General features: G+C 43.2%; 1 protein-coding gene across 2 annotated transcripts in view; it reads left to right on the forward strand.

The window, feature by feature from the left end:
• Nucleotides 1–746: 746 nt before the first annotated feature.
• KLF7 (KLF transcription factor 7) overlaps nucleotides 747–13,335 on the forward strand; it is a 72,922-nt gene continuing 60,333 nt past the window's right edge. For both annotated transcript variants that reach the window (XM_054044574.1, XM_054044575.1), the window contains exon 1: nucleotides 747–1,268. In XM_054044574.1, the coding sequence (XP_053900549.1) occupies nucleotides 1,098–1,268 (171 nt within the window). In that variant the 5' untranslated portion in view covers nucleotides 747–1,097. The remainder of the gene's footprint in view (nucleotides 1,269–13,335) is intronic.

Consider the following 13,335-nt stretch of genomic DNA (forward strand, 5'->3'; position numbering starts at 1 on the left):
GGAATAGGAGTTTTGCCCTCCCCTCCCGGCTGTGCCTTGTATTTTAAGAGTGGCGTTTTTCTCCTTACACTGGTAAATAACGAGCAAGTCCTTCTCCCCGAAACATTTGGCTTTTGCAATTAAGATGCCACCGGAGGCTGCAGCTTTCAGAGCCCTGGTGCACCCTTGGTGGGATAGGGAGGGGGTGATGTTGTGGGTCCTTTTGTGTGCACGCTGCTGGCCCAGCTCGGCGTGGGAGCCGGGCACGGGGAGAGCTCCTACCTGCCGTGTCTCTTTACGGGGCTCTCTTTGCAAACCTCCCCACACTGCTCGCCCACAGCCAGAGCCCGTGTCTCTCCATCACCCCCTCTCCCATCCCCAGGCAGGCGCGCGCAGCCGTGCGCCCCTTATATAGCCCTCTAAAAATAGCTCGCCTTACACTGCCTTGTAAGGCAGCGGGGAGATCAACCCCCATCCAATCCGCACGGCCCTTCCGTGCCAGGCTCCGCCTCCGACCCCTTCTCTTTGGCCCTCATTGGGCTTCAGTGACTTCATGGGCTCCCCCCACCACCTCCTCTTCGCCTTACATGGTCACGCGTTGTCTTAATGGACAGCTTCCTTCAAGAGCTGACGGCTGCGCGGAGAAAAGATGGGAGGGGGACGAAGCGAAGGGGGGGCTCTGAGCTTGCAGGATTGAGGCGGGGGGGGGGGGGGGGATTGGCTTTGAAAGGGGGGGACAATGGGGGCTGAGAAAAAAAGCGATCGCGAGAAAAAAAAATGCAACCTCCCAAAAATAAAGAGCAAAGATTGCACTGAGCAGCGAGCAGCAATGCAGAAATAGATGGCAGTTTCGTGTCAGTGAGTTTGCATTCCCCCTTCCTGGTCCAAGAAGTGGAGTGATTAGAGCCCTGGAAGGGAATTGCATTTACTACAAGTGGAAGAGTCCCCCCTCTTTTGCTGGCTGCTGTTTGCACTGTACATATTGGGTGCATCTAGCCAGTCTCACTGGGTTGTTTTTTTTCCCTCCCCTCTCTTTCCTGAATTGATTTTTTTGGGGGTACAGTGTGACAGAAACAAAACAAAACAAAAAAGGGACATTGGATCTATTGTTGTTTTTTATGCTCAAAAACAAAACCCCACCACAAACAAACACAAAACAAAACAAAAGGGTTTTGTTCAGCAGCAGCATGGATGTGTTGGCTAGTTATAGTATATTCCAGGAACTACAGCTTGTCCACGACACCGGCTACTTCTCGGCTTTGCCATCCTTGGAGGAAAACTGGCAGCAGGTGAACCATTTAAATTACTCCTGTCAATCTTTTAAGTGCAGACAGTCGGTGCGTCGAGGCTGCATTTCTGATTTTATTTTATTTTTCTTTCATACTTAATTTGGAGGTTTTTTTGTGTGCGGGGCTAACACCTTAATATATTTTTTTGCAGTTAGAAACAGAGCAGTCCATTCAAAGCTGTCTGCATTCAATAGGGTGACCAGATGTCTCGATTTTATAGGGACAGTCCCGATTTTGGGGTCTTTTTCTTATACAGGATCCTATTACCCCCACTCCCTGTCCCGATTTTTCACACTTGCTGTCTGGTCACCCTAGCATTCAATCATATAAACACACCAGGCAGTATCTGAGATCCGGTGAAATTCTTTGGGTTTTGTTTTTTATTATTATTCATAAAGCTTAGTGATTTTTTTTGTTCTTTGAAACAAGGCTGATCACTTGTTCCAGCCAGTGTTGACAACTGGCAGCTGGTGGAAACTGAACAGATCATTCTTTTTTTTTCAGGTAATTAGTATGTGTCAATAAAAATCCTACCTTAATTTAGAGATGTGGTGGGGGTGGGAATGGTATCAATAGCAAAAGACAGCAAGTGAAATCTGGAATAAGAAAGATGATTTATTTTTGAATTGTTCTGAACAGATGAAACTTCTTTTTGTATCTTAAACTGGCTTAAGACAATAACACTTCAGGCTGGTTTCAACCACCAGGGTGTATTGAGACACTATAGGGTTAATATGCAGAAGGAACTGGAGTACTTCTAAAGGTGGAAATCTGGTATTGTGAATGCATTAAAAATGATGGGTGACGTGACTAAATAATATCAAGGGGAAGAGTAGTTTATAGAGAAATGGGCACGGTGGGTAAAAGTCATGACCAGCCCAAATACAAACTGACCATAAATAACTATCAACTGGGATACTGGAGGAAAAACCAGGGGACTCCTCATTATAGCAGGATACAAACTAAGCTACTGTGTTGCTTGACGTGATTACAGGTTTGTCAGATTGTCAACATTCTGTAAATTAGTGTCTCTTAAAAAAATCGACAAGTCTATAAGAATAGTCAGGTGTGGGTAGAATGGCATGTGGCACTCATGTAACTTACATACCCCGTGACAGAAGCAGGTTAAGACTAATGAGGGCTGGATTTCATTTTGCATTGATCCAATGCAATATTTGCCAGCGCAAGGCTAGCATGTGTTAGTTCTCTAGTAAGTGGGCGGTAGGATTTTTTGTTTTTGTTTCTGGGTGGATGATAGGACTCCAGGACAATCTGTGGCATTGTTACCTACTTGGGCTGTGCTTGGATACTTGGAGATTTACCCAGTAAAATTATATTGACTTCAGCTTTCTTTTATGAAAGGCTTACTGGAAGCCACAGGGCAAACATTTTCAGATTTCATTTGCAACTGGACAGTCCAACTTTGCTTAATACTCCAAAGGGGGAAACACTTTTTGTTATTAATATTCAGTCTGCACCTCAGTGACGGTCACATCTGGTTTCCTTTAGACTTTTAACATGCTAAATTAAACTGAAGCGGTTAATATGATTTCATTTTAGAATCCCCATTTAATTCTGCATTGTCCTTGCTGTTGAATCAGTTGCATATTAATAACAGTCTAGACAGTTCAATGTGAGATAATCTGTTGACATAGCCAGCATGCCTAAGGCAGATACTGTATGTGATACTTTGTCTACTGCTGCCTGACTTCATACAAGAAAGGGAAGCAGTTCACTTTCTGCAATAGTGTATCAAAGCAATCCTATTGTAACAGCTACATTTTAAAGGAACACCATCACTTAAAAAATCTAGCTAATTTTTAGAAAAGGAGCTAAGACCATTTTCACAGGCTACCTCTTCCCCTCAGTCCCCTGGCCAATCCTTGTTGTTTTATAATACATCCTATTTTTATAACGTTTTTCCTCCCCTGTTGCTGTGTGAAGTTTCCACGCAAGCAACTGGGGGAAAACTGGCTGACACAGGGAACAGTAAATCTGACTGGTGCACAAGGTGCTGTCAAATGTACAAAATAAACCAACTGAAAAAGAGAGGTGTTTTTTTCCTCCTAATCTCTTTCAGTTGTCATAATCTTAGGTTAAAAAGCTTTCAGGGATGTGTGTGTTTTCCATTTGTTTCCCTTTAAAAGTGGTAATCTGGAGACCATGCTTTTGGGAGACAGCTAACTAGTAAAGTCTGTCTTTGCCTCTCCTCTTCCCGGGCAGTAATCCATTACATGGAGCCCCCAAAAGAATGTAAAGTAGCCACCTTAATTTTAAGTGAAAGCACTTGAACTGATCATTCTAACATCTCTTCAAATGAAAACCCTGTGCAATATAAATACTACAGTAATGATCCAGAATACTACCTCTTCCACCAGCAATGCAGCAGTGTTTTGGAAGATAATTCTAGTATCTTTTAAGTTGGCAACAGTATAGTTGTGAGGATGAAGGGTAAGATTCTTTATCACATTGTCAGTAAAAGTTGTTTCTTGTTTAACATGCTTATAACACTCGGGGTAGAGAGGTTAGTGTATGCCACTTTAAAAACTCCTTGTGAGTGATATCTCCTTCTATACTATAAAGACACATCTGGGCTGTTGATAGTTTTACCCTAAAGCTACATGAAATTGTTGACACAACCTTCTTCCTTTTGTCCCTAGTTTGGCCTACTGTTTTGTGACTGCTTGGTGAAGTGTGTAGTAGGGACAGTTGCATGCAACTGCTAGTGTTTCCGATTATGAAATGTGCATCACTAATTGCAGTGATGGCTCAGGCTGGTTGCTAAACACTTGCATGCACTCAACTGATCTCTCCTCCCCTCCCCCGCAACAGAAGTGAGAGGAAGTGCTCTGGTCAAGTGTAGTATCTGTTCTTATTAGTTTAATATCTGTGCTTCTCTTAATTAGTGTTGGAAGTTAAATAAGACCGTCATTAGACAGCCCAACCTGTAAGTGCAAAGTGAACAGATTTTTGGTAGGAGGAGATTAAAAATGTATTTATATGTGTGGATTTCAAGGGGGAGGGGGAGAACATAGCTTAAATTGTAAACATGGGAATGCTTGTGTGTTTGAAATTTAAGATGGAATCTGAAGGCACTGTGTGTTTAGATTATTTTCATGTACATTTTTATGTGGGGGTATAATCTTTGGTGCCTAATTCTTGTTAACTAATGTTGCAGTTCCTTAAGGCCTGATTTTTTGTCAGGCAAAACTCCCCTCAGATCAGTGGGAATTTTGCCTGAGCAAGGAATGCAGGATCTGGACCACAATTCACCACGATATTGCTATTTCATTGACAATAGATGTGGTAGGGACTCAGAATGTTTAAAAATCAGGCCCAGGGTGTATTTCGACTGCCCGGTAGCTCAGACAGATTCTGGAGATGGCCCTCCAGTGCATCACTGTGGCTCTCATTTGAACCATCTTCATTGGTATCCATTCCTATGAGCTGACTACATGTTAGGAGCCTGTTCAGAGGGGGAAGCCCGAGCCGGCATGAATCCTCCCTGCCTGACCTATGCTGTAAAGAACCCCGGGTTCACGTGCCCTGTTATTGTGAGGTATTCACCAGATGTGGCACTCTGGGAATATCGAATGAGACCTGTAGAGGGTGTGAAAAGCGGGTTTCAACCAATAAAAGGCCAGGAGGTCCCTTTGATCCACAGCATGTTACCCCCAGTGGAGGGAAGGGATTCGGAGGGATCTGCCTGATCCTCTGCAGACACCGGACTAGGTGAGCTGTGTGCAGAGGGGATCATCCACTTGAAGATGTGCAGCTCCATAGGAGGGAGGCATCCGGTGCCCCATGACAACCACCCCTCCCTTCGTTGGGCTTTAGGAAGGACTTCCCAGGGCGCAGGATCCACCAGTGGGAACGGGTCAGGGAACAGCCTGGGGCTGCATTCCTTTTTCTACAAGGCCCCTCATCTCCTTAAAGGAGGACCCCAAGGGATAGCCTCTGGCATGGAAGACTTTGGTAGTGCGACTAAAGTGGACCCCTGCTGTCAGAGTAGGGGAGCCTGCCCTGGAGGATGGGCCAAGGCACAGGGTCTCCATGCTTATGGCCTCAGTCTTCCAGGTATCAGAGGGGTAGCCGTATTAGTCTGGATCTGTAAAAAGCAACAAAGAGTCCTGTGGCACCTTATAGACTAACAGACGTATTGGAGCATAAGCTTTCGTGGGTGAATACCCACTTCGTCAGACGCATGTGACGACGAAGTGGGTATTCACCCACAAAAACTTATGCTCCAATACATTTGTTAGTCTTTAAGGTGCCACAGGACTCTTTGTTGCTTTTTACTCTTCCAGGGGAACTCTGAAATTAGCAGAGTTTGGGTGTCAAGCCCTTCCCATTCTCCCAAGTTTTGTCAGGGGTGGGGTCATAGGTCCTATTGGCCGGGAGGACTGGAAACAGGATCTCTTCTTCTGATAAAAAGAAATATGATTCCAAACATAGGGGCTGATGCTTATAGTCTGATTTGAATTCCTTCTCTCTGGGATGATTCATTAGTTCTTAGATGAACTAAGCTTTGGTTCCTCTTACACTAGAACAGGAAGAAAGGATGAGTTGAGACATTGGACTGGGACTCGAGAGATCGGGGTGGGGGAGGGGTTGGCTCTGCTGTAAATGCCCTTCCTCTGCCCCCCAGTGTGTCCTTGAGCAAATCTTTGTGCAAATGTTTTCCTCTCTGTTAAATGAGTGATTATAATACTTAATAATACTTACTGAGGCATTGTGAGGCTAAATAGTTTAATGCCAGGAAAGTGCTTTGAGATCCTTGTGCAGTGTAAGTGCAGCATGTTATTATGATGTGACTAATCTAGAAGAACTCTGTTAGTTGATTCTGATTTATAGTTGGCAGATGGGGTCAGTTTCAGGCCTGAAGGAAAAATTTCCACTGCCACTGGAAAGGAATAAATTACATTGTAGAATGTTCCTATCTCCTCACTGTCCTCAGTGTTCTAGTTTAATGGCATACTTGGCCACAACATAAACTAAACCATCTCTTCTAATATTGCTATTTCATCTTGGTTCCAGTCACAGTGAAACACATTTCTACGTGCTTATAGTACATCAGGCCTCCTGAGGATAACGTGCAGAAATGGTTGACTTCCAAGAACAGCCACATGTGTGATGCAATGTACTGGGACTGGGAGCCATGTTCAATACCCGCGTACAGGCTCGCTGTCTGCTAAAGGAACTGAAAGCAGGCTCCTGGCACCCCCCAAAAATAAATTTAAAAAAATCAAATCAGGAAACTGGAGCCACTGTTCATATCATATTTTACTTACAGAAAACCTTGTTTATGTTAAAAGAACAGGAGTACTTGTGGCACCTTACTCCTGTTCTTTTTGCAGTTACAGACTAACACGGCTGCTACTCTGAAACTTGTTTATGTTATCACTTCTTGGCACTTAGTATTGCTGGTATAAATGTGTAGACCCGAAGGAGACCTGCAAACTCCATTATAAGGGTAAAATAGCTGATTTAATGTGTGACTTGTGTGTGATCTTCAGATTGGGTACATGTATTTCTTTTAATAGTGTTGGTACTAAATGGGAAAACATTCTCTATTATTTAGTATAGTTAAAAAGATACAATTACCAAATGCATCTTTTTTAGAGTGGAAGCTCATGGTCATGAAATCAAATGGGTATTTGTGCTTTAAAAAAAATAATATGGAGTCCACACACACACACACACACACACACACACACACACACACACACACAAAAACTATTCTAATGTGAGATTGTGCATGTGTGTATATATACAGCCCGCCCGCCATATACATACCCCTGTCTCTTTCTCTCTCTCTCAATACACACATGCGTGCACACACACAGAATATACACAGACTACATAGAGGTACTATCATGTTGAAATGTCAGGAGGTTTTCAGTTCCATGCAGTTATAGCTTCACATTTTGGCTTTTCAGGGTGGAGGTGAATTGTCTTTAATATTTTTTGTATATTGTTGAATCCTTTGAGGCCTCATTACATGGTTCTCCATTGAGGGGAACCCTATTCTCTATTAGCACATATTTCACAGGGCATGGGGAGGAAGCAGCTTCCATTTAAATCTGTAACTATATTAAGTTATTTTCAATTCTTTGTTATAGAGAAGAAGGCAGCTTGTTCATCTTCTCAGGGTCATTCAAAGCCAATTGGCATCCGTGAGAGTTTTTCCATTGACTGCAATGCATACTGACTTAGGACCATAAAGCCAAACCAAGCAGGTGATAATGGAGTTTTGTAAGAATGGTGCTGCACTCTCTCTCTCTCATTCACATGCATCGTCTGTCCCCCTCCCCCCGGTACTTTCAGGTGCCTATGACTATCATCCTATGCTACAGCTTCTTCTAGAAACCTGCAAAACTTACCCCCTCCATCCTTTCTAATAGGAGTGGGCAGGCACGGCCCAGGAACGACGAGCGTCATTTCTGTGATTTCTACCCCCTGCCTTCAAACTTCAAGTGCCCCCAGAAAGTGTCCATTTCCTAGGCCTCCATTAGTGCATTAGTGTCTGCTAATGATATCAGCCATCATCTTGGTTAGAATGAGTGCGTATTTGGGGTCAGGACTAAGGAGCTCAATTGGCCCAGTAACTAGAATCTGTTGAGGAAAGAGCTCCTTCTCTCCTCCTCCCTCTCCTGATTTTGACTTGGCTGGAGAATGTGTGTGAGAGCCTGTGTTCAATTTCTGCTCCACCATGGGCTTTGTATGTGACCTTGGGCAAGTCACTTAATCTCTCTGTTCCCCATCTGTACCATGGGGATAACAGCACTGCTCTAGCGCCCAGGGGTGTTGTGAGGATAAAGACTGGGAGATGCTCAGACACTGCAGTGATGCAGACCTAAGAAAGCTAGCTCCTTCTGAGACTTACTACACTATATTCCCGGTGTTTAAGTTCCCACATCCGTTGGACTGATATCTGCTGAAACTGTGGGACAGCTCCCCGTCTCTAATAGCTCTCAGCAGTGCTCACACTCTTGCCTCTGGTTAAAACAATTGTTCTTACATGTAAACTTAATCCCTACCTTCACTGCTCCACCTCCCAGAATGTATGTAATTAGTTTATGACATCTTAGAGGAAACAGCAGGTAGAACTAACTTGACCTAAATTTTGCAGAGAGGTAGAGGTATAAAGGAAGGTGGTGAGTAGGAAACTTATGTCAGACCCCAAAAGAAAACAATCTATTGATCTTTCAACATGCTGTGGCATTTAAAGTTTTTGATTGGGATGGGTGCTTACTTTTCCCTTTTCTGTAAGTCTAAGGTACCCCCTTCTAATCCAGAACGGTTCCACACCTCGACACTCTTGTATGTAATTGTCTGTGCACTGCATATATTGCTTTAGAGCGGGGGTCAGCAACCTTTCAGAAGTGGTGTGCCAAATCTTCATTTATTCACTCTGATTTAAGGTTTCGCGTGCCAGTAATACATTGTAACGTTTTTAGGTCTCCTTCTATAAATCTATAATATATAACTAAATTATTGTTGTATGTAAAGTAAATAAGGGTTAAGAAGCTTCATTTAAAATTAAATTAAAATGCAGAGTCCCCCGGACTGGTGGCCAGGCCCTGGGCAGTGTGAGTGCCGCCTTTGGCACACATGCCATAGGTTGCCTACCCCTGCTTTAGAGAGAGCCATAAGGGCACATATGGCATTCTCTAAAACATGCAAAAAGATAAGGATATAATTTTCAAAAGCGCTTACGTCACTAAATCTCATTGAAAGTCAACAGTAATTAAGCACCTAAATGCCAAAGTCGTTTTTAAAAGATAGGACTTTGGGTAAATACTTACATCACCGAAGTCAGAGATTCCGAGGCCAGAAGGGACCACTGTGATCACTTAATCTGCCCTCCTCTCTAACACAGGCCACAGAACTTCCCTGAAATAATTCCTGTTTGAATAGAGCTTCTCTCTTAGAAAAACATCCCATCTTGATGTAGAAATTCCATGCTTTGAGGAGTTTAAAGCTTCAATCCCACAGCTGAATCGCCAAAGCTCTGGGCATTTGTGGATCCAACTGAAGAACTGGGGCCTAAAAATCATATCTATATCTATCTATCTTTCTATCTGATATACAGGGGAACAGTTCCGACACAAAACGAATTGAAGCACAGTGGCAGAGCATAGGAACAAAGTGGATTTTCAGGAGGGGTCTGAAAGAAAAGGACATTGGCGCACAGAAAATTGTTCCAAGATGTTCCAATAACTATCCAGATTTATAAATTCTTCTCTTATGTACAAGTATCTCAAGGTCAGCATCAAAGGGGCAATGCCGTCAAGTCTGTTTAGCCACAAATTTAGACCTTGCAAATAAGTATAGCTCTTACAAAGCCTACTATCGATAGAAATATTTCCACGGGAAGCAGAATTTTAAAGAAAAAAAACAAAACAAAACAATGAACCCAGCCCAGCTGCTGTTTTCGCAGGGCCAATGCTACAGCATTCCAGCGCTGTTAACTGAAAGTGAAAGTGACTAGTAATGAAAGTGAAAGTGCCTTTGTTGGTTTTGATTGCCCTGCTGGGAGAAATGCACGGAGCATGACAAATAAATTAGATTTTCAAAAATGCTTTTGCTTCTAATAAGCTAATGCGCTGTTAGTCATTTGGTTTTAATAATGTGAAATTTAAATGGGCAGAGTCCCTTTCCAAGTGCAAGCAACCACTTGGAGCTCTGCTCTTTTGGGCTCCCCGTCCCTTCCAGGTTCTGCAGTTCACTGACTGTTCCTCACCCCCACGCTAGATAGCCAGGAATCAACTCCCCATCAGATTTTCTTCTGCTGGTGGGAATGAAGAGAGAGGCTGCTGATTGTATCACTTGACCCTCTACCCCTTTTCCTGGAAGCTTGGGCCCAGTTGTCTGTTGCCCTGTGAAGTGTAAGGCTTGGCTCTGCATGAGGCTTTCACTTTCGTGCCAGTTCCTTCTTGTCCCTAACTTAGGAACCTGCTGTCCCTGAATGGTTTGAGGTTACTTAGAACCTTCATGCTGGTTCCTCTTTCAACTGTACGGGGGGAGATGAAAAGCTCCCTGTTTTTGTTCTTCTCCTGCAATTGCACAGTGGTTTTACCAATGCATTGCCCGAAGCATAGCTGACCCTACAAGGCTTAATTCTGCCAATGAACTGGTTGAAACTTTTTTGTAGCCATATATTGCCTTCCTTGTCAGGCTGGAAAACGCACACTGCTCTGCAAAACCAGCCCCCTCAACTGCAGCTACTAAGAGCTGCCATGTGAGTAAGGAAGTATGAACAAGGGTGGTTGGGGGGTGAGGGAAGGAAGATGAGCTGGTGCTTCATATGGAAAGCAACAAACTAGAAACTGCTTCGTCTCTGACTTGTTACCAGTGGAGAGGCTGCCTGCACTGTCTAATGGAATTCCTATGTAGTGCCTGTTTGGCGAAACCTTTTGTATTGTTGTGCGGATTGGATGGGTAGAAAGGTGTGGCGTGAGTGGCTTTTATTCTCTTTTTGTGCATTTGAAAACAAGTAATTGGGGAAGCAAAGTGCAGTGCATAAGATTGAATAAGATTGCTTTAGGGGGTATAAAAACCGAGCAAGTCAAGACAGGTTACACCACCGTCCCTGCCTAGGGCCTAGAAGAGATTAATACCAGTTTAGATAATTCTATACCCCTCTACTCTTACCAGAAACTCACCTCCCACTCCAATACTGTATCACATGTCAGGGCCCCACAAAATCATGAGTTTAAAAATGGGAGGTTCTTCTGGTTCTGAGCCCTTTGTGTGTAACTAGGTCATGTTTGCAGGCTTTTCTGCACAGCCATGAAAGCTAGAATTGTATTCATTTCTTAGAAACATGAAAGCTGAGATTCTCACATAACCACGTACCTCTAAGAGCTGGCATTTTAAGGGAAATATCATGTATTGTGAGATTGGCAATAAAATTGCCAGTGTTGGCAATACTGCATGTCTGCTCAGTATGAGAGCAATGAGGCAGCGATGCAGCTTAGAGGTTGCCTGTGTCTCAGGGTGGGGAGAAGAGAGGTGGATGGGTATGGGGTTAGTGTGACAATGATGTATGTGCTGACTGAAATAGCTTATAAAAGCCCTTTTAATGGCTTCTGTGGCTGGGAGCTTTGGGATAAGTGGATGTCACATGGTTCTGTACAAACTAAATCTAAAGAGGAATCTACCTAGTTTCCTGTGAAAAATAGGGCATATGGGAAAGTTCTATAGAATAGGAAGTGACAAGCTTTCTATAGGTTCTCTTTAAACCATGCTGTCGAATTTAAGTGTCTCATTCTTTCTCTAGAAGTTCTTTTTTTAAAGGTGATCACTCTGTAGGCTTTTCGAGTAATATCTATAGAAACCTACAGGTTTCACCTCTGTGTGGTTCTACGGGATCTTTCCATACAGAGAAAGGCCTGGTCTACACTGGGGAGAGGGAGAGGGGGAGGGGGAATCTATCTGAAGTCTAAGTCGAAGTACTTAGATCTGTTTACCACAGTGTCTTCACTGTGGTAAGTCGATTGCTGACGCTCCCCCATCGACTCTGACTGCACTTCTTGCTCTTGTGGAGTACCGGAGAGTGCTCGGCAGTCGATTTATCGAGACTAGACGCGATAAATCGACCCCCGCTGGATCGATCGCTACCCATCAATCCAGCTCGTAATGTAGACATGCCCTCAGTCACTTAAGTACTGATCCTGCACAAAGTTAATGGCAGCTTTGCCATTGACCTCAGTGAATGTATGATCAACCCTGTAGGTCCCAATTCAGTAAAACACTTAAACATTTGCTTAACTTCACTGACTTCAGTGGGAGTTAAAGCATGTGCTTAAGTGCTTTCCTGAATAGAGATGTTTCCCTGAATTGGAGCCCCAGGAATTATGATACTTCTAGGTTAAAGAATTCTGTCCACATAGAGCCATCTGAGGAAGCTATGCTAATTGCCTCAAATTCAGTTTGGGCTATTCTACAGCAATGCTCTCTAGTCCTCCTTTGTCATTCAGCCCTGATTTTCCACTTTCACAAGACGACTTTATGGTTTCAAAGAGTGACTCCTGTATTGATCTTTCTTGAAAGATATCAGATAGGTTTTAGGGTACCCTGATTAAATATTCTGTGTTAGATGTGCCGGCTTGCAGTAGGTTTTTCTATTTTGTTTTTATATCTGATATAAGCCCCAAGTGTTTTGAGAAAGAGCAGAGAAATCAAAATGCCAAGTTGAATCCTGAAGTGAGGAGTTCACCACTCCAAATATATAGTCTCTAGGTACTGAAGGAAAGGCAAAGCGTGCTTGCTGATCTACATAAAATGGTATTTGAAATATTTTTGTCCTACTACTGGCAAATGAAGAAGAGCATTACAAATGCCTTTTTCTTTTTAAAGATAAGAATTTGGGGGTAGAATGATGGGAAGATGGGCTGAGATTTTCATCTTGAAACACCTCAAAGGTCCATTGTTTTCATAAAGGGCTGAACCACCCACCCACTTTCTGAAAGCAGGAGCCATTTTTAAGTTGTCTCCAGTTGGGTATTAACAAAAATCACTAATGTCTTTGGAAAACCACAGTCATAATATTTAGGAGCTGACTGAGTGTGAAAAGCCCATTGCAGCATTAGACAGAAATTATTGATAACTTCATTGCAAAATGTTGCTGCCTGAGCTTCTTGTCCAGTCAACCTCAACCTTGATTTGCAGGGATCCTCCACTCAAACTCCATTTACCTTTTCAGCTCATCTGTATTTTCTCCTGAATCAATCTAGAGTGCAAATCTAGCTAGTTACACAGGTGGGACCATTAAACTGAATGCATATTCAGTTTTACACTTGGCTTTTGACTACAGTGGCCCAAGGTGCAGGCTGAATGCCATGAAGCTAAATTATCTATTGAGTTACCTAACCTCCCTACTGTAATCTTGTAAACTATTCTACTGTGGTTTAGCAGGAGAGTACATCTTGTAGTAAAACTCCATTTTTTGCTATTCTTGAAAGTACATGCTTAGTGTTGAGACCATATCCTTTTCTAATGTCCACTGCCACCATTGGGACATTTCATCTTAGTGTCTTGAACACTGCTTTCAAAGAGTGAA

This window comes from Malaclemys terrapin, chromosome 11 (assembly GCF_027887155.1).
Source record: "Malaclemys terrapin pileata isolate rMalTer1 chromosome 11, rMalTer1.hap1, whole genome shotgun sequence".
Taxonomy (NCBI): Eukaryota; Metazoa; Chordata; order Testudines; family Emydidae; genus Malaclemys; species Malaclemys terrapin.